Source organism: Pristis pectinata, chromosome 6 (genome assembly GCF_009764475.1).
Source record: "Pristis pectinata isolate sPriPec2 chromosome 6, sPriPec2.1.pri, whole genome shotgun sequence".
Taxonomy (NCBI): domain Eukaryota; kingdom Metazoa; phylum Chordata; class Chondrichthyes; order Rhinopristiformes; family Pristidae; genus Pristis; species Pristis pectinata.
Genome location: NC_067410.1, coordinates 4,307,756 through 4,327,516, shown reverse-complemented (window position 1 = coordinate 4,327,516; position 19,761 = coordinate 4,307,756). Strand labels below are relative to the sequence as shown.

At 47.0% G+C, this 19,761-nt stretch overlaps 2 protein-coding genes across 4 annotated transcripts in view; both read left to right on the top strand.

The window, feature by feature from the left end:
- podxl2 (podocalyxin-like 2) overlaps positions 1-4,404 on the top strand; it is a 37,821-nt gene extending 33,417 nt beyond the window's left edge. The window contains exon 7 of the mRNA XM_052018477.1: positions 1,077-4,404. Within this exon, the coding sequence (XP_051874437.1) occupies positions 1,077-1,283 (207 nt within the window). The 3' untranslated portion in view covers positions 1,284-4,404. The remainder of the gene's footprint in view (positions 1-1,076) is intronic.
- Positions 4,405-9,576: 5,172 nt separating this feature from the next.
- The window catches only part of abtb1 (ankyrin repeat and BTB (POZ) domain containing 1), a 76,067-nt gene continuing 65,882 nt past the window's right edge, over positions 9,577-19,761 (top strand). For all 3 annotated transcript variants that reach the window (XR_007956512.1, XM_052018480.1, XM_052018479.1), the window contains exon 1: positions 9,577-9,756. Coding sequence is in view for 2 of the 3 variants with exons in the window: in XM_052018480.1 (XP_051874440.1) it covers positions 9,701-9,756 (56 nt within the window). In the remaining variant the exon portion in view is untranslated. The remainder of the gene's footprint in view (positions 9,757-19,761) is intronic.

The following is a 19,761-nucleotide window of genomic DNA, read 5'->3' as shown; positions in this document are numbered from 1 at the left end:
GGTGGTGGGTACAGTTACAATGTTTAAAAGACATTTCGACACGGACAGGAAAGGTTTTGAGGGATATGGGCTAAACACAGGCAAACGGGACTGGTGGAGTTTGGCAACTTGCTCGGCACAGATGAGTTGAGTTGAAGGGCTGTTTTCTGTGCTATATAGCTGTATTGCTCTCTGATAGTGGGCATCAATGATCCAGGTTACGAGGAATGTGAGAGGCAAGTGGAAGACCTTCTACCACCCTACATTGCCACTTCCTCCACCAACGGAGCACCATGACGACGGTACTTACCTTCCACCAATGTGCTGTGGATACCCCTCATCCCTCAAACAGGACCTCCCAAACCCATGACCTCTACTACCAAGAAGGACGAGGGCAGCAGGACCTTGTAGCAGGGAGCATCACTGCTTGATATGGCAACTGCTTTGCCCAAGACCACAGCAGGACCTGGAAATATACCGCCGCTCCTTCATAGTGGCTGGGTCTAGTTCCCGGAGCTTACCCATCCCCAACCTTTCCCGAAATGAGTGCGTCAGTAGATTCAAAAAGGCGGCTCACCACATTCTCCTCAGTTAGGGAGGCTGGGCTTGCCAGTGATGCCTAGATTCTAAAAAAAATGTTTAAGAAACCACAAAAACTGCGATGGAGAGCAGGCAAAGTGCTGGTGTGTTAGCGCACTCTCTGTGGATTTAAGTCTTATGAGTGAGGTGCAGAGTGAATGTTGGTACTGTTGCCTCTCAAGACCTAAAGTTACAGGTTCAAGTCCAGCTGTAAACGTTGGAACACAATAATCCAGGGTGAAAACAAAAAGATATCAAGCATATTTTAGAAAAATCGATACCTTTTGATTGATTTAAAAGCCATCCAGATAAGCACATGGATAGGAGAGGTTTAGAGGGCTATGGGCCAAACACAGGCAGATGGGACTAGCTCGCTGGGCAACACAGTCAGCATGGACGAGTTGGGCTGAAGGGCCTGTTTCCATGCTGTGTGACTCCATGACTATGACAATGTTGAATCTTGACGATTCTTGTTTATTGATGATAACAGCATTATTTACTTAATTTCTTCCCATCAGTCCCATGGCGAGGAACTCCATTTTGTTGAGAACGGTTGCCACGACAACCCGACCCTGGACATAACGATAGACAGCACAGTGGAGATGCAGGAGAAGAAGCCCAGCGTGAATGGCGATGCGATGGAACGTTCCGGAGGCTGGAATGCCCTGGTGAACAAAGGGTCGAGGGACGAAGGGGACAGTTTTGAGGAGGACACCCACCTCTAAGAGCCTTCACCACTTTAAGGGTAGAGGCTATCACTGTTGATGAACCCATGCACTTTGCACAAGAGGCTCTGCTGCTTCGTAAGGAATGCTGCATTCAAAATCTACAATATCCCTTTTCTTTTGTGCTGTGGCATCTTCAAGACTTCAAACGTCAGAACTAAAAGTGGGCAGCTGACATTGTTTAGTCCGTATCTTGAATAGAACGATCGGCAAATAAAAGTTTGGGGGTTTGCTGTGTATTATATGGGGAAGAGCAGGAACCACAGAGCAATTATCAACGTGATCCTTCTGTGGCCCAAAAATATTTTGATTCATCGCAGGACTTGGTGTAACATTTTGGGTATTTTCGACATTTCTGAATTCAGGCTGCAAAATTACTTGAAACCAGTTCTATGTCTATACAAAGTCTGTACATGGTAAAATTGAGTGTGTAGGGGGTGAGTAAGGATCTTCCTGTATAGGGCCTGGAATCTCAGCACCTATTGCTCATCCCTTGTCATTGACCTGAAACAGAAACTCTTGTTTCTCTCTCCCTGGATGCTGGCTGACTGGTTGTGCATTTCCATATTTTATTGTTTAGAATCAACCATGTAGCTTCAGGTAAAGACGGCAGATCTCCTTCCATGAAAGATGCCCCTGAATCAGATGGGATTTTACAACAGTGTGGTAGTTCAGTGACCACCTTTAATGATGCTTTGCCTTTAAAACAAAATGTCACATTTGTTTGTGTAGCTGTGGTGGGATTTGAACTTCTGTCCCTCAGTCAATAGCTCAGCAACATAACCACTGTGCTAACCTAAAGCTGAGGTTACAACATGTTGGCCTGGATTCCATCAAGGTGAATTGACTTGGGAGCCTTGAGCCATTGTCGACCACTATTCAAGTGGGTTCATTCCAAGTTCAAGTTTATGGTCAGAGGTGTGCATACACAGGGTATAAATGCCAGGAAAATTAGCTTTTCGCAGCTGCAGCACAGTACGTTACAAGATGAGGACAAATCTGTTAACATAAATTATACATGCATGTGTGGAAAATAAACATAACGACACTAATGCAAGTTGAGAGGGAGAGAGAGCGAAATATATAGTCCGAGGTTAATGTTTTTCAGGTGGGTTCAAGAACCTGACGACAGTGGGGAAGAAGCTGTTGTTGAACCTTGAGGTGTGGGTCTTCAGGCTCCTGTCCCCCTGCCTGATGGCAGCATTGGGAAGAGGGCACGGCCCGGATGGTGGGGGTCCCTGATGATTTGTGTTCCAACTTGTTCTGACTTGTGCTTTGGGTGACCGGTGTTGACAGTGGGCCTATGTAACGGGCTGTCACCCTACTCTCAATGTCTCACCATCGTGATCACAACAAACTCCTGAAAGGAACCTGTGTAGCCGAGTGGGGCAATGATGTTGATGATGAAACGCACTCTTTAGTGAGTGGGGTTCAAGGTCACTTCTTGTCTTTTAGCAGAAGTAGTATAACTGAGAGATGGAAAGTAATGCGAAAGCATAAATATGAGACCCAGAAAAGTGCACTGAATTGGTTTAAAAATCGCAGTGGATCATGGTTTAGGATGGTCATTGGTAATTGGTTTATTATTGTCACATGGACTGAGGTACAGTGAAAAACTGTTTTGCATGCCATCCATACAGATCATTTCATTACAACAGTGCATTGAGGTAGTACAAGGGAAAACAATAACAGAATGCAGAATAAAGTGTTAGAGTTACAGAGAAAGTGCAGTGCAGGCAGACAACAACGTGCAAGGCCATGACGAGGTAGATTGTGAGGTCAAGAGTCCATCTTATCATACTAGGAGACCATTCAATAGTCTTACAGCAGCGGGATAGAAGTTGTCCTTGAGCCCGGTGGTGCGTGCTTTCAGGCTTTTGTTTCTTCTGCCTGATGGAAGGGGGGAGAAGAGAGTATGTCCGGGGTGGGTGGGGTCTTGGATTATGTTGCTGGTAGTTTGGTTTTCATTGTCTGGTGGGGTCTGTGCCTGGATGTTGTGGCCTTGAACCTAAACGGAAATAGATGGAACAATGTTGCATGGTGGAACACACCAGTCGGACCAGGGTTTATATGGACCCAGCCAACCCTGATCCTAATCCCAGCCTGTCAGTCTTGGGAAGGTGCAGTGCGGAGGTCCGATGTGCCCCACCAATCATTCCAAGCATGTGGCTGATGAATGGGTTTAGACTACAAACACTCGAGTCCAGGCGGTAACCCTGTTAGGGATAGGGGGAGAAATGTAGCAGTTAAGATAAACAGCACTTCAAGAAAAGCCCTTGAAAATTCCCTGATCATAGTTAATCAGTTGACTAGTGTACTACTCCTGGCTAAGTGGCTGTTTGGTTTATGAAACTGTGCGTGCTTGCTGAACTCAGAACAACAATTTGCAATCTAATAATAATTGCATTGAGAGCGCAGGCTGGTAGCGACCACGTTACATCAGTCAGTGGGAAGGGGGAAGAGTGTGATGGGGTCCTACAGAAAACACCCTATTTTACAGGAAACAAAAGAAAATCAAGTCACTCAGCAAACAGAATCTTTAAACTGCAGGGGAAAACATAAACTACAGCAACTTCTCCCAGTAAAAGCAGGGTAATTCCCCAGAAAAGTTCAGCAAATTCTCGTCATGTGTAATCAATCTCAGTCATTTACAGCAGTGTGGTCACCTGGAGCAGTATGTGAGTGGCTCCTTGGTCAGCCATCAACCATTCATTCTGACTGTTTTCTAGCAACTCTGTTGATAGATTTCCCTCCCCCCTCATCCCTGTTTAATTCATGTTTATGGATCCTTCTAAACTTGCTTAATGGGAAGTGAATGACTGCAGTCAGTGCGAGCTTCCAGACGATGTTGGGATTTGGCTACTTCCTAAGTAGAGCATTAATGTTCAAACAGACTTGGTCAAAGCCCTGTGGGACTTGTTTCCCTTGTGTTGTGTCTGTTGTAGATCATTTAGAGAAAGATTGACCACTGTGTTAGTCAATAACTCCACTGTCATTGTATCTCGTCATCAGCAGGATTGTAGAAGATGAACTGGACAAGCCTTGTCCTCCTTACTCTAGTTATTGCTATGTTCCTGTTGGAGCTGATCACTTTAATTGAAATAAAGTTGGTGCCAACTTGAACCCTTGGCTAGAAGGTTTGTTGAATGTGCTGATCAGGGTGGAAGAGTGATCTCTTCTGCTGTGTTTCATTTCACGACAGAAGTCATCCCACTTTGGTTATTTCAAAACTAAACTATTCATAAAAATATACACAGGAAATACAATACGATCAGTACATCGTTCCTTCCGTACAGAGGCTCACCAAATCAGTACATTCACCATGACATCAAACTTACTGTTTGCAAAGCACTAAAGCCACTCATGTGGCCTCTTTGAACAACAAACCCGTCAATTGTTTGAGAAGTGGCAGCAGAACCTTGGACTGCAGTCCTTCCCCAGAAAGGTTGCACCAAGCTCGGTGTGTTCCAGAGGAGTTTGATCGAGCAAAGTCGTGCTATACTCTGATGAAGGGTCTCGATCTGAAACGTCGACTGTTCATTTCCCTCCACAGACCTGCCTGACCCGCTGAGTTCCTCCAGCATCTCAAGTGTTGCTCCAGATTCCAGCATCTGCAGTCTCTTCTGTCTCTATGCTGTATCCTGGTCAAGCTAGGATGAGGTAAATGTACAAACTGAAGTGTATGCCGTATTGTTCCACTGTACCTATAGTGGAGGTAATGTACTCTCAGGGGTGGACCTCACCAGCAATTCATTGTTCATCTCTAATTGGCCCAGAGCTGAGGAAATAGTTCAGAGTCAACCAAATTGGTGGGTCTGGAGTCACAAATAAGACGCAAGGATGTCAGATTTCTTTCCCTTCAGTGAACAAGATTTTTTTTTGCTGGTGATCCAACATTTTCACTGTTCCAAATGCTGATATCGGCTCCTTCAATCAATTGTATTTATATTCCTCAGATTCCACAGTGGGATCTGAAGTCTAGCCTCTGGATACCAGTGCAGTAACTGGCCACTGCATCCAATGCAAGAGTGGTTCTGAGCAAGGGTAAATAGTCTGCATTGCCTGACAGGCCTGAATGTGTTAGTTGTGCTTGCAAGACATCAGTGAGGGGGGAATAGCTGAAATGTTTGTACGAAGAGATCTTTATTAGTCACATGTACATTGAAACACACAGTGAAATGGACCTTTTGCGTAGAGTGTTCTGGGGGCAGCCCGCAAGTGTCGCCATGCTTCCGGCGCCAACATAACATGCCCACAACTTCCTAACCCGTACGTCTTTGGAATGCGGGAGGAAACCGGAGCACCCGGAGGAAACCCACGCAGACACGGGGAGAGTGTACAAACTCCTTACAGACAATGCCTGGAATTGAAGCCGGGTCGCTGGCGCTGTAATAGCGTTACGCTAACTGCTACGCTACGGCTCCTGCAACAACATTGAGACAAATTGCTTTGAGAGACCTGCACCTGAGATCTGGTTACACTTTGAAAGCGACAGATCGGGAACTGGAAAGTTCCCTTGTGGAGGAAATCTTCCTTGTCTGCAAACCCACCAATGTGCTTTAAGAAACTGGATGTTGAGAATATCCAAGGAATAACAGTAAAATGTTTAAGAAAACTTTAAAGGCAATTAAGATCTAATCAGCAAGCACTGAATGGTAGGGCCCTTGGGAGTATTGAGGAACAGAGGGACCTCGGTGTATGAGGCCAACAATCTCTGAAGGCACAGTTAGATTGGTGTGTAGAAGGCATATTCATTCATAGGTCGGGCACAGAGTATCAGAGTGTAGAACAGAAGGGCGGGGAGGCTTTTGCAGCTGGGATGACAAAAATGAACGCTAACATTCCCGCCCAGAACTATTTGACTGCCTTGGAACAGCTGATGTCCTATAAATCCAAGGATTTTCCACCACATTAACCCAAAGGTCTTTCACTATATAAAACCAAGAGTTTATGTAATGCAAAATTGTATGATAATCCCTGAGATTTAATTAGCATAAAATCCTAAGATTAATTATACATCCTACTCTTGCTATTCGAAGTGGAATGCACAGAGAAACTCTGATCATGGTTTATCCAATTACATGTTTCATAACTGTCACATCTTTGTGTATGCAACATCCTGACTGCATTGATAACACCAACCTTAAAAATAATTATTTTGCATTGAAGTTACAAAAACATATTGAAAGCCAGATATGGTGAGAGGGAGGACAAGAACATTTTCTTTTGAGGGAACTCACTCCCAAGAACTGAGTGTGAAAGGGTTAAATCTGCTGCTTTCATTAATTTAAGTTCTACCAATGTGAAAACAGAGAGGGGCAGTGGAATCATGTCAGAAAAACAGCAGATTGTTAAGGAAGTATAGAGAGATGTAGTGCGCTAACAAGTACATTGGGTAAGAAATATCAAAGAGATGATGGTTTATTTACTCAGACCATGCAGAGATGGAGTCCACCAAATGCCAGCAGAGACAGCTGTGGTTATTCACATCGAGCAAGGGTGCAGATACATCACACAATTATTACCTCATCCGGTAGAGTGTATTCACATGTGGAAATACTCTACAAAACAAATCTCAAAAAGTAAAGACTTGCCTTTCTAAAGTGTCTTTTCATAGTGTTCCCCAAAGGTCTTCACACTCAATAAGTAATTGGTTTATTATTGTCACAAGCAGGAGATTTGAAAAGAGGTGAGTCTCTGTGTTTGTGAGTTTCACCTTGCAGGAGTCTAAAAGAGGCACATTTGCAAGTTGTTAACAGTTGATTGGCTCATTGACTAGTTAACAGCAGTCAGTAAAAAGAAGTAAGGGTAAAGCAGAGCAGCCACTTTGAAGTGATCATTGTGTGAGTGGGCCAGTGTGAGGGTGGGGGACTGAGGCTTCGGCGAGAAGAGGCTTGGGCTAAGGAGTTGGTGACTTGGAAAGAAGAGAGTCCCCTTGCTTGCTTGTGAGTTTCACTTGCAGGAATTTAAGGGGTAAGTCAGCAACTTGTTAATTAGCTAATTAGCCAATCACCTATTAACTATCAGCAGCTAATAAAAGGTTGGGGTCAAGTGAAACAGCCATTTTAGAGCAGCCAGTTTGAGAGGGGCTGCTGTCTAGTCAAAGAGCTGCTGGTTGTTCAAGTGTGGGCTTTGGTGAATACCTGGCTTCAGTGAGGAAGTGAAGCATCACTAAGGGAAGGTGAGGGTAGGTTCTTATTTTTTTTTCCTGTCTCTTTATTTTCCCTCAAAGCTTTTTAGTCATGGCAGGTGAGCTCAGACCTGTGTCATGCTCTTCCTGCGCAATGTGGGAACTCAGGGAGGCTGACGACCACATCCCTGATGAATAAGTATCCAGTTGCAGCTCCTGACGGACCGCATGACAGCACTGGAGCTGCGCGTGGATTCACTTTGGAGCATCCGCGGTGCTGAGAACGTTGTGGATAGCATGTTCAGTGAGTTGGTCACACCGCAGTTTAAAGGCTTCAGGAAAGGTAGGGAATGGGTGACCAACAGACAGGAAGGTAGTGCAGGAGTCCCCTGGGGGTCATCTCCCTCCAAAACAGATAGGCAGCTTTGGATACTGTTGGGGGAGACGCTCATCAGGGGAAGGCAGCAGTAGCCAGGATCATGGCACCGTGAGTGGCTCTGCTGCACAGGAGGACAGAAAAAGAGCGGCAGTGCCATAGTGGTAGGATATTCCACAGCAAGGGGAATAGAAGGAGCTTCTGTGGCCACAAATGGGACTCCCGGTTGGTGTGTTGCCTCCCGGGTGCAAGGGTCAGGGATGTCTCAGAGCAGCTGCAGGGCATTATGGAAGGGGAGGGTGAACGGTCAGTTGTCATGGTGCATGTAGGTACCAATGATGCAGGAAAAAAGCAGGATGAGGTCCTACAAGCTGAATTTAGGGAGCTAGGAGATAGATTAAAAGTAGGACCTCAAAGGTAATAATCTCAGGATTACTACCCGTGCCACATGCCAGTCAGAGTAGGAATAGCAGCGTAGTTAGGATGAATATGTGGCTTGAGCAGTGGCGCAGGAGGGAGGGTTTCAGATTCCTGGGGCATTGGAACTGTTCTAGGGGAGGTGGGACCAGTACAAACCGGATGGTCTACACCTAGGCAAGACTGAGATCGATGTCCTAGGGGGATTGTTTGGTTATTGGTTTATCATTGTCACTTGTACCGAGGTACAGTGAAAAACTTGTCTTGCAAACCGATCTTACAGGTCAATTCATTACACAGTGCAATTACATTGAGTTAGTACAGAGTGCGTTGAGGTAGTACAGGTAAGAACAATAACAGTACAGAGTAAAGTGTCACAGCTACAGAGAAAGTGCAGTGCAATAAGGTGCAAGGTTACAACAAGGTAGATCGTAAGGTCATAGGTCAGAGTCCATCTCGTTGTGTAAGGGAACCATTCAATAGTCTTATCACAGTGGGGTAGAAGCTGTCCTTAAGTCCGGTGGTACGTGCCCTCAGGCTCCTGTATCTTCTACCTGATGGAAGAGGGGAGAAGAGAGAATGTTTTGGGTGGGTGGGGTCTTTGATTATGCTGGCTGCTACACCAAGGTAACGAGCGGTAAAGACGGAGTCCAAGGAGGGGAGACTGGTGTCCGTAATGCACTGGGCTGTGTCCACAACTCTCTGCAGCTTCTTGTGGTCTTGGGCAGAGCAGTTGCCATACCAAGCTGTGATACATCCTGATAGGATGCTTTCTATGGTGCATCAGTAAAAGTTGGTGAGAGTCAAAGGGGACAAACCAAGATTTTGCTAAATGCTGTTGGGAAGGGTTTAAACTAATATGGCAGGGGGACGGGAATCCATGAGGAAAGACAGGGAAGGAAAGCAGAGACCGGAGAGAAAGTTTGAAAAAAGAGTGGAGTACAGAAAAGTGAAACGCAAAAGACACCAAGATGACTGAATTCTAAGAGGACAATGAGTGTAAGCGCACTTTATCTGAATGTCTGTAGTATATAAAACAAGGTCAATGAACTTGTGGCACAAAGGGGTATGATTTAGTGACCATTACAGGTTGCAGGGTGGAGATGAGTGGGAATGAAATATCCAAGGGTATCAGGTAATCTGGAAGGATAGGCAGGAAGGTAAGGGAGGTGGGGTAGCGCTCTGAGTTAAGGCAGCATTGCACCTGGAGGGACCAGCGCATTTTGTGGGTGGTAAGACCCCGTTGCTGGTGCCGGGGAGCGCCCTCCGCGACACAGGCGGCGCTGTGAGCGGCGGTTTATGCTGGGAGGACCTGTTGCTCCTCCCGGCGGGCGGCGGCGCTGTGGCGGAGGTTTGCGAGGCGGCGGAGCCGTGTTTCCCTCAGAGCACCGCCTCCCGGAGGACCGTCCGCCCAGCGACGCTTCAACCATAATAAGTCGGGCCTCCAGAACATCGGGTCAATGCATCGCATCGGCGCTCGGGCGGCGGAGAGAGATGGACGCCAGCGAGCTGTTCACCAGCTGCAGGAAGGGGGAACTCTCCAGAGTGCGGTGAGACCCGGGGGCAGGTGGAGGTGAACCGGCAGCGGCCGGGCTCTGAGGAGGGAGGGGCGTAACCCGTGGGGAGGGGGGCGGACGGCATGGGGCGGCTGGAGGGGGTCAGCAGGTCGGTGTGGGGCAGGGGCTGGTGGGGGGGGTAATTGATTGGCCGGTGTGGGGCAGGGGCTGGTGGGGGGGGTAATTGATTGGCCGGTGTGGGGCAGGGGCTGGTGGGGGGGGGGGCGATTGATTGGCCGGTGTGGGGCAGGGGCTGGTGGGGGGGGGCGATTGATTGGCCGGTGTGGGGCAGGGGCTGGTGGGGGGGGGGGCGATTGATTGGCCGGTGTGGGGCAGGGGCTGGTGGGGGGGGGGGCGATTGATTGGCCAGTGTGGGGCAGGGGCTGGTGGGGGGGGTAATTGATTGGCCGGTGTGGGGCAGGGGCTGGTGGGGGGGGTAATTGATTGGCCGGTGTGGGGCAGGGGCTGGTGGGGGGGTAATTGATTGGCCGGTGTGGAGCAGGGGCTGGTGGGGGGGGTAATTGATTGGCCGGTGTGGGGCAGGGGCTGGTGGGGGGGTAATTGATTGGCCGGTGTGGAGCAGGGGGTGGGGGGGGCGATTGATTGGCCGGTGTGGGGCAGGGGCTGGTGGGGGGGGGGGGGGGCGATCGATTGGCCGGTGTGGGGCAGGGGCTGGCGGGGGGGGGCGGGTTATCGATTGGCCGGTGTGGGGCAGGGGCTGGGGGGGGGGGGGGGGGGCGGGTTATCGATTGGCCGGTGTGGGGCCGGGGCTGGGGGGGGGGGGGGGGGCGGGTTATCGATTGGCCGGTGTGGGGCAGGGGCTGGGGGGGGGGCGGGTTATCGATTGGCCGGTGTGGGGCAGGGGCTGGGGGGGGGGGGGGGGGGGTTATCGATTGGCCGGTGTGGGGCCGGGGCTGGGGGGGGGGGGGGGGGCGGGTTATCGATTGGCCGGTGTGGGGCCGGGGCTGGGGGGGGGGGGGGCAGGTTATCGATTGGCCGGTGTGGGGCAGGGGCTGGGGGGGGGGGGGCGGGTTATCGATTGGCCGGTGTGGGGCAGGGGCTGGGGGGGGGGGGGCGGCGGGTTATCGTTTGGCCGGTGTGGGGCAGGGGCTGGGGGGGGGGGGGGGGGCGGGTTATCGATTGGCCGGTGTGGGGCAGGGGCTGGGGGGGGGGGGGGCGGGTTATCGATTGGCCGGTGTGGGGCAGGGGCTGGGGGGGGGGGGCGGCGGGTTATCGTTTGGCCGGTGTGGGGCAGGGGCTGGGGGGGGGGGGGGGGGGGGGGGTTATCGATTGGCCGGTGTGGGGCAGGGGCTGGGGGGGGGGGCGCGGGTTATCGATTGGCCGGTGTGGGGCAGGGGCTGGGGGGGGCGGGTTATCGATTGGCCGGTGTGGTACAGGGTGTGGATGGGGCTATACCCAGATGAGGTGGGCACGTTTCAACCCAGTTAAGTCAGGGAGGTGTCACAGTGTGAGACAGAAGGTTTGGAGAATATTTTGTAGTGTATGTTGCAGGGAAGAAGGATGATTTATGGAGAAAGGGGCACGGAAGACGTGTGAGACGGGGACCAGTAAAGTGTGTGGATTTTTGGAAGGGGTGAGTACAGTGGGTGAAGGTGAATGCCACAAAAAAAAAGCCCTTCTGTCATGATTTTGGACACAGGATCTTCAGACGCTTCATGTAAGGGAATGTTAAACATGCTGCTATGATCGTTGGTGATGAATGCCATAATTAGACTTTTGTGTCCTCAACCCTTCAGTGATGGAGCTTGGCTTGGATTGAGCTGGACTTGGCTAATAGTCCCTGGGTAGTACTGGAGGCATTTCTCAGTGTAGGTGGTGGTAAGTTACTTATGGGATCCACTGGGTATTTCCCAGCTACTGGGAACTTCCCATGGAGTTAGTTCATTGATCGAGCCAAACTTCCTGAGAGCCTGGCGTTTATCAGCAGAATTGAGAGAATGATTTCACTCGATGAGTCTGGGACTGTAACCAGAATCAGGTTTACTATTACTGACCTATGTTGTGAAATTTGTTGTTTTGTGGTAGCAGTACGTACAATGCAAGACATAATAATTGCTATAAGTTACGAAAATTAATTAAATAGTGCAAGAAAGGAATAACAAGGTAGTGTTCATGGAACATTTAATGATGGATGCCACTGCCTTGAGGCACTGCATCTTGAAGATGTCCTCGATTGCCAGGAGGGTTGTGCCCATGATGGAGCTGGCTGAAAGCATGGTGGTGGCAGAAACCCTCACCATGTTTTTTCAGGCAAAAAAATCTCTGAGCATTTTGGGTGCTACATTAAATTGGTTTATTATTGTCACATGTACTGAGGTACAGTGGGGAAAACTTGTCTTGCACACCGTCTATACAGATCATTTCATTACATCAGTGCATTGAGGTAGTACAAGGGAAAACAATAACAGAGTGCGGATTAAAGTGCTACAGTTACAGAGTGCAGTGCAGGCAGACAATAAGTTACAAAGTCATAACGAGGTAGATTGTGAGATCAAGAGTCCATTTTATTGTACAAGGGGACTGCTCAATAGTCTTATAACAGCGGGATAAAAGCTGTCCTTGAGCCTGGTGATACGTGCTTTCAGACTTTTGTATCTTCTGCCTGATGGGAGGGGGGAGAAGAAATCGTACAGACAAAGAGTTGGAAGTGACATGAACCCAAAGTCTATTTTTGGCTGTCAGGAATGCGAGGAGCCAAACTGTCCCCTTCTCTATCTATGTACTCTGTTCTTGGGCAATCATATACAGGCCCATTACTTGCTTCTATTTAGTTTAATGTTTTTAATTTAATGATTTTAGTTCATTTTATTTCCCTCAGAATTTTAATTTTTAGTTTAGTTTTTATTAGTTTATAAATGTTTCTGAATATTAGAGGTATTCTGAAGTTTATAAGGACCTTTTCAGACAGTTTCAGGAGCAGTGTTTATTTTGCCACTATCTCACTGCATCACAAAGCTCAGGCACTTTCTGGATGAGCAAGGTCCACCCTTCGGATTCAACTAAGGAAAGCTTGGGGGAGTGGAGAAGCTGAATAACAAGTGTGTGCAACAGATCCATGTCGCTGATGCTCGCATCAGTAATGTTATTTACTATTTGCGAGTAGACCTTTGAATCGTGAAAGTGTGGTCAATGTCTGCTCCACCTCTGAGGCGTCGGGGTAGAATAACAAGTTGTTTAATAGGAGCTGGTCGAGTGATTATGGTAGTATGATTGGATGCAATCTGTGTGGGCAAAATGTCAAGGCCTGCTTTGCTTTGGTTGTATGTTTACTGGACTTATTGTACATAAGTTGGCTTTAAGAAGAAAAATAACCTAAACTGCATGCAAACCACACCACCACTACCCCCCCATTCCATTTCTTTACTGATTGTAAGTTTATCACAGAAGTTCAGTCATTCATAATATAGTCAAAGTGCCTAGTTGTCAAACTCGTAATCGAGGTTTTAGATTTCAATGAAGTCCACAACACATTTGTCAAATGATTGTTTCACTATCTCGGAACCCTCTAGTACAAGTCTGCAATGGTTTAAGAGGCAGCATCGGTTGCGATAGCATTAATTTAGCACACTTGAACTGGCCATTCAGTTTAATGCAGACTTGTGTAAGATAATTAAGTGGTCACCCTTTCGACAAGTTTCCCTCATGAACTTGTGTAACATGACAAGCTATTTATAAACTGCAGCTTGGAATTCCTGCACAGTAGTCATGGCAAATGTTAGGCAGAATTTTTCTGCTACTTCATGCGTGCTGTTTCTAAGCTCTAATGTTAAGTGCCATTAAGATGATATTTGTTAGCTGTGAGAGGCAATTATTGCTATAAGAAATCTAAATTTCAATGACAGGCAACCCCTGTGTTACGACTGTTTTGCTCTTACAGAATTCACAAATCACAAGATCACGACAAAGGAGCAGAAGTAGGCCATTCGGCCCATCTAGTCTGCTCTGCTACTTTACCATGAGCTAAACTATTCTCCCATCTAGCCCCAGTTCCTGGCCTTTCCCCCATATCCCTTGATACCTTGACTAATTAGATACCTATCAATCTCCTCCTTAAACATCCCCAATGATTGGGCCTCCACAGCTGTATGTGGCAACGAATTCCATAGATCCACTATCCTCTGGCTAAAGAAATTTCTCCTCATCTCTGTTCTAAATGGGTACCCTCTAATTCTAAGACTGTGCCCTCTTGTCCTGGACTCACCCACCAAGGGAAACAACTTTGCCACATCTACTCTGTTCAGTCTTTTCAACATTTGAAATGTTTCTATGAGGTCCCCACTCATTCTTCTGTACTCCAGTGAGTACAGTCCAAGAGCTGACAATCGCTCGTCGTATGTAAGCCCTTTCATTCCGGGAATCATCCTCGTAAATCTCCTCTGAACCCTCTCCAACATCAGTACATCCTTCCTAAGATAAGGGGTCCAAAACTGCACACAGTATTCCAAATGAGGTCTCACCAGTGCCCCATAGAGCCTCATCAACACATCCTTTTATACGTTATACCTCGAAATGAATGCCAACATAGCATTAGCTTTTCTTACTGCTGATCCAACCTGGTGGTTAACCTTTAGGGTATCCTGCACGAGGACCCCCAAGTCCCTTTGCACTTCTGTATTTGGAATTTTCTCCCCATCTAGATAATAATCTGCCAGTTTATTTCTTCTTCCAAAGTGTACAACCGCACATTCACAAAAATCACTACACAAAAATTTGAGATACTGAATAAGATTAATTCTCACGGAACTTATCTGGGAGAAAAAATAGTAAATAGATACAAAATGTATCTCTTATCAACTCTCGTTTCTTGACCATGCGTAGGTGACGGGGCTTTGCATTATGGAAAATTGAGATACGGCCCATTTCAATCCCCTTTCCCCATAATGCAGGGGTCGCCTGTAATTAATGTGAAATGGCACAAACTGTAATTTACTAGTAACTTTAAGGAAGCTTAGAAATTAATGTTTTTACAAAAAAAAGTTGCTGGAAATATTAAGGCTCTGCAGTTTACTTTGAAAGAAAAACGTTACAAGTCATTGATCTTTGAGCAGTTGCACCTTTAATGTCCTGAGTTCAGAGAATGAGATCTAATTTGAAACGAGATTCTGAGAGACCTTGACTAGTTAGGTGCTGTGTGGATGCTTCCCTTAGTGGGTTTCTGGAAGTAGGGGACTTGGTTTTAGAATAGAATCCTCACAGGAGGCTGTTCAAACTCCTGTGAGGATTCAAGAGGGCATGGCTTTAAGTTAATGGGTAGGAAGTTCAAGAGAGACGTCAGAAGGAGGTTTTTCACCCAGAGAGTGGTTGGTGCATGGAATGTGCTGCCTGGGGTGGTGGTGGAGGCTGATACGTTGGTCAAGTTCAAGAGAATGTTAGATAAGCATATGGAGGAATTTAAGTTAGAGGGATATGTGGGAGGAAGGGGTTAGATAGTCTTAGGAGTGGTTTGAAGGTTGGCACAACATGGTGGGCCAAAGGGCCTGTATTGTGCTATATTGTTCTATGGTTCAACCCATTTAGCCAGTGTACGTAAGGGTAATCCAGCTGGTCCCACTACCTCGACCTCTTCCCACAGCCCTACCAATTCTTTTCCTTTGGATACTTATCCAACTCCCTTCTCACTCTGATCCTGGTCTTCCGATCCCTGCTCGTTTGTACTCCTCCCCATTTTCTGTTATCACTTCTGTTATCTACAGACCTCTCAGATCTCTGCACTCTTCCAACTCACACTTCTTAAACCTTCCCTGAATTTAGTTGCTCAACTGCAGGCTACCGTGCTTCCATCTGTCAAGGCCAAAAGCTCTGGAAGTCCTTCCTTAAACCTGCCTGGTTTTCTTCCTCTCCTTCTGTCTTTAAGATGCCTATCTCAGTGAACAAAATTTCAGTCATCCTCCCTATAACCTTTTGTTTTCAGTTTGGCATCAATGCTTTTTCATGATAATGTTTCTGTGAGGCTTTTCTTCTTCCATCTGGATCGAGGATGATTTGATTCTACTGTTTCTGTGGGTTCTGAAGGTGACTGATGAAGCCAAGCTGGACCTGCTTACTTTGCACAGGTAGGGCAGGATGTTGGGGTGGGTTGACAGTTTGGGAGATGGCATTTTCTTCTACTACTTATGCAGGCCTTTTATGTGCTCCTAACACATGGGCTTCGAACGTTGGTACGGTATTGAGAACCTCAAAGTTAGGGATCCCTAGGACTTGTTGGGAAAGTTGCACTCTTTCTGAGCATCCTTGAATCTTCTTCCCTGTCCACCTGGTAACCCTCAAAGTGGTCCCCTGTCCACTTCCTGTGACAAAGCTCGGAATGCAGAGTGGAGACAAGAGTCTGCAGATGCTGGAGCAGCACAAAAGGCGCTGGAGGAACTCAGTGAGTCAGGCAGCATCCGTGGAGGGAAATGGACAGTTGACGTTTCGGGCTGAGATTCTTCATCAGGACTGGAAGGCTCTCGACCCGAAACGTCGACTGTCCATTTTCCTCCACAGATGCTGCCTGACCCGCTGAGTTCCTCCAGCATTTTTTTGTTGTATGGAATGCAGAGTCTATTTCACGAGTCTGGTGTTAGGCACGTAAATAATGTGACCAGCCCAAAGGAGCCAGCCGAGTGTAATTAGAGCTTTACTGCTGGGGATACTGGCCTGGGAGAGGATGCTGATATTGATTCGCTTGCAGTGAATTTGGAGGGTTTAGCAGAGACACAGCAGGTGGTATCTCTCCAGTACTTTGAGGTAACTGCTGTAAGTAGTCCCAGTCTCAAGCATGCAAGAGGGCGGGATTCACTGTTCAATGCCTGAGATCTTGACCTTTCACACCCTTCAGATGGCTAAAGATTGTGCTGGGGCACTGAAGGCAGGGGTGAATTTCATCACAAGCTCCTGCTTTTGCTTTGAGGTGGCTCCTGTGATATGGGAAGTGGTCCACATCAGGATAAGGTTTATTATCACTGACTTGTATGTTGTGAAATTTGTTTTGTGGCAGCAGTACAGTGCAAAGACATAAAATTACTATAAATTACAAAATAAATTACAAAATAACTAATGCAAAAAAAAAGGAATAATGAGGTAGTGTTCATGGACCATTCAGAAATTTGATGGCGGAGGGGAAGAAGCTGTTCCTGAGTCATTGAGTGTGGGTCTTTAGGCTCCTGTACCTCCTCCCCGATGGTAGTAACAAGAAGAGGGCATGTCCTGGATGGTGAGGGTCCTTAGTAATGGATGCCACCTTCTTGAGGCATCGCCTCTTGAAGATGACCTCTGGTGTGGAGGGTTCTGCCCGTGATGGAGCCGGCTGAGTCTACAACCCTCTGCAGCCTCTTGTTATCCTGTGCATTGGATCCTCCGTACCAGGCTGTGACGCAACCAGCCAAAATGCTCTCCACTGTACATCCATAGAAATTTGTAAGAGTCTTTGGTGACATAGCAAATCTCCTCAAACTCCTAATGAAATAGAGCTGCTGGCGTGCCTTCTTCGTGACTGCATCATTGTGTTGGGCCCAGAATAGATCCTCCAAGATGTAGATGCCCAGGAATTTGAAGCAGCTCACTCTTTCCACTGCTGACCCCTCAATGAGGACTGGTGTGTGTTCTCCTGACTTCCCCTTCCTGAAGTCCATAATCAATTCCTTGGTCTTGCTGATGTTGAGTGATAAGATAAGATTTCTTTATTAGTCAGATTTCTTTATTAGTCACATGTACATCAAAACACACAGTGAAATACATCTTTTTGTGTAGTGTTCTGAGGGCAGCCCATAAGTGTCACCATGCTCCTGGTGCCAATATAGCATGCCCACAACCCGTACGTCTTTGGAATGTGGGAGGAAACCCACGCAGACATGGGGAGAACGTACAAACTCCATGCAGATAGCGGCCAGATTTGAATTCAGGTCACTGGCACTGTAAAGCATTACGCTAACCGCTACACTACCGTGTTGTAACACCACTCAGCCAGCTTGATCTATCTCACTCCTGCACATTTTCTGGCATCTCATTGTGGACCTGTATTGTTGGAGGTTGGTGTTGTACAGTGGGGGAAGTCATCAAACGAGTCAACAATGAAACCTCCAAAAGTGCACATATGCTAGCATAGTCTGCGTACTGCAGCTTGACTACCGAGGTTGTGGAGACCCTGATTCTGGAGTGGATGCACCAAAGGTTGAACAGTTTTCCATTAGTTCTGTTAATTATCATGCAGGAAAAATAATTGGAGGTAAAGTGCACTATTTGTAGTGAGAATGATTGACAGAAGTATAGGGGTATTGGCACAGTTTTGTTTAACCCACTTTGCACTGAGATTGTCTCTGTTGTGGATCCATTAGTTAAGGCCATGGATTATATCATGAAGCAAATTTAAGATGGTGATGACTATCTGTAGGTACCCAAATTTGGTGAGGATACTCCATAGTCCCTCTTGGTTGATGGAGTGAAGGCTTTAATGAGGTCTCAACAGTGAAGTTGTTGTGTGGTGAAGAAGTTCTCAAGAACCCTACAAAGATGGCTCTTCTGAGGCTGCCTCACAGACATCCTGTCGACTTCCAAGTTTCTGAAGTGCCTGGACTGTCCTGAAGTTCACCATAATTAACACCCATGAAGAGACTCTTTGCTTCATTGCCAGAAAGAACTAGGACAGGTTTAATGAGAATGATCAGGACATCCAGAAGCTAATTAACCACATGGTTTTGCTGAATTGGAAGCACCTTTGTGCCTTCAGGGAAAAGATACAACTCTACATGCACCCAAATGAAAATCTGTGAACTAAGGAACAGATGGTGGGTGGAAAGAGTGCAGGAGGTCCAGCAACACTGATGTACAAGACATGCATGGATTCTTCAGGTTGCCAAGACCACGAACAGCTCAGACACCCAAGGTTTTGCCCCACTGAAAGCCGAGAACAGAGATGAACATATCACTGGCAAGGGTAGTCAGCACACAAATTGAGGAGAATTTCAAAGGTCTCCTGAACCGTGATTCTACCCTTGACATCAGAGGCCTTGATTACATCTCACAACAAAGTATTTGGTCCAACCTTCACCAATCAGTAATCAAAGACCACACACCACCATTTGCTCTGAGAGCAAATGGTGTCCTCGCTGAAGTGCTAAAAGTTGGTGGTTCTAAAAGTTCACAACCTCATCTCCAATATTTGGGAAAAGGAGGATGTGCCAGGGGATTCCAGAGACCCCAAAGTCTTGAGAAAGGAAACAAATCCGCCAGCTGTAACTACAGAGATATCTCGCTGCTGTCTGCCACAGGTAAAGATATTGTCATGGTCTTCCTAACCTTTCAGAAGGTTGAAGAGCTGGTGCCCAAACTGCAATGTTGGTATTGTCCATTTCAAGCCCAAAGTGGACCTTTTAACATTGCATTAAAGGCATGATGTAAATGGAAGTAATTGTTATTATGTGGTGATTCTTAATTAGGCCAAGACATGCAAACAACATTTCACAAACAGTGGTGAGGCCAGTTATTCTGATCTGGTAGTGCTGGTTGAGGCAGGATGTTGGACATGAAGAATTTCTTCAGTAATGTGGTTAGTGGGGAGGTTTGTGACTGAGAGCAGCAAGGGCATAATTCCACACCCACTGGCAGTCTTTGTGATCTTGCCAAGGTTTCTACTCTTCACCTTTTTGGCTAGGTCAATGAGTCCAAATGCTGCTTCAGCATACAGCAACCAGTTTATATATTATGCTTTAACATCTATTGGTGTGGATCTGGTCCCAAGATCAGAACCTGCCCTGTGTTATGATGCATGCAGATTGGCAGTGTTCTCCATGTTGTCTGGCCCCAATATTGTCAGTCAACATCAGAAAAGCAGGCTATCTCGTCATCAGCTCTTTGCTGTTCTGTGGATGACACTATTTGCAAATTGATATATTTCCTACAGTGCTATAATCACTGTGTCAAAATGTGCTTCGTTAGCTGTCAACTGTTTTGGAGATGTGCAAATACTATATAAATGCAAGTTCTAGAATCATAGAGTTGTTA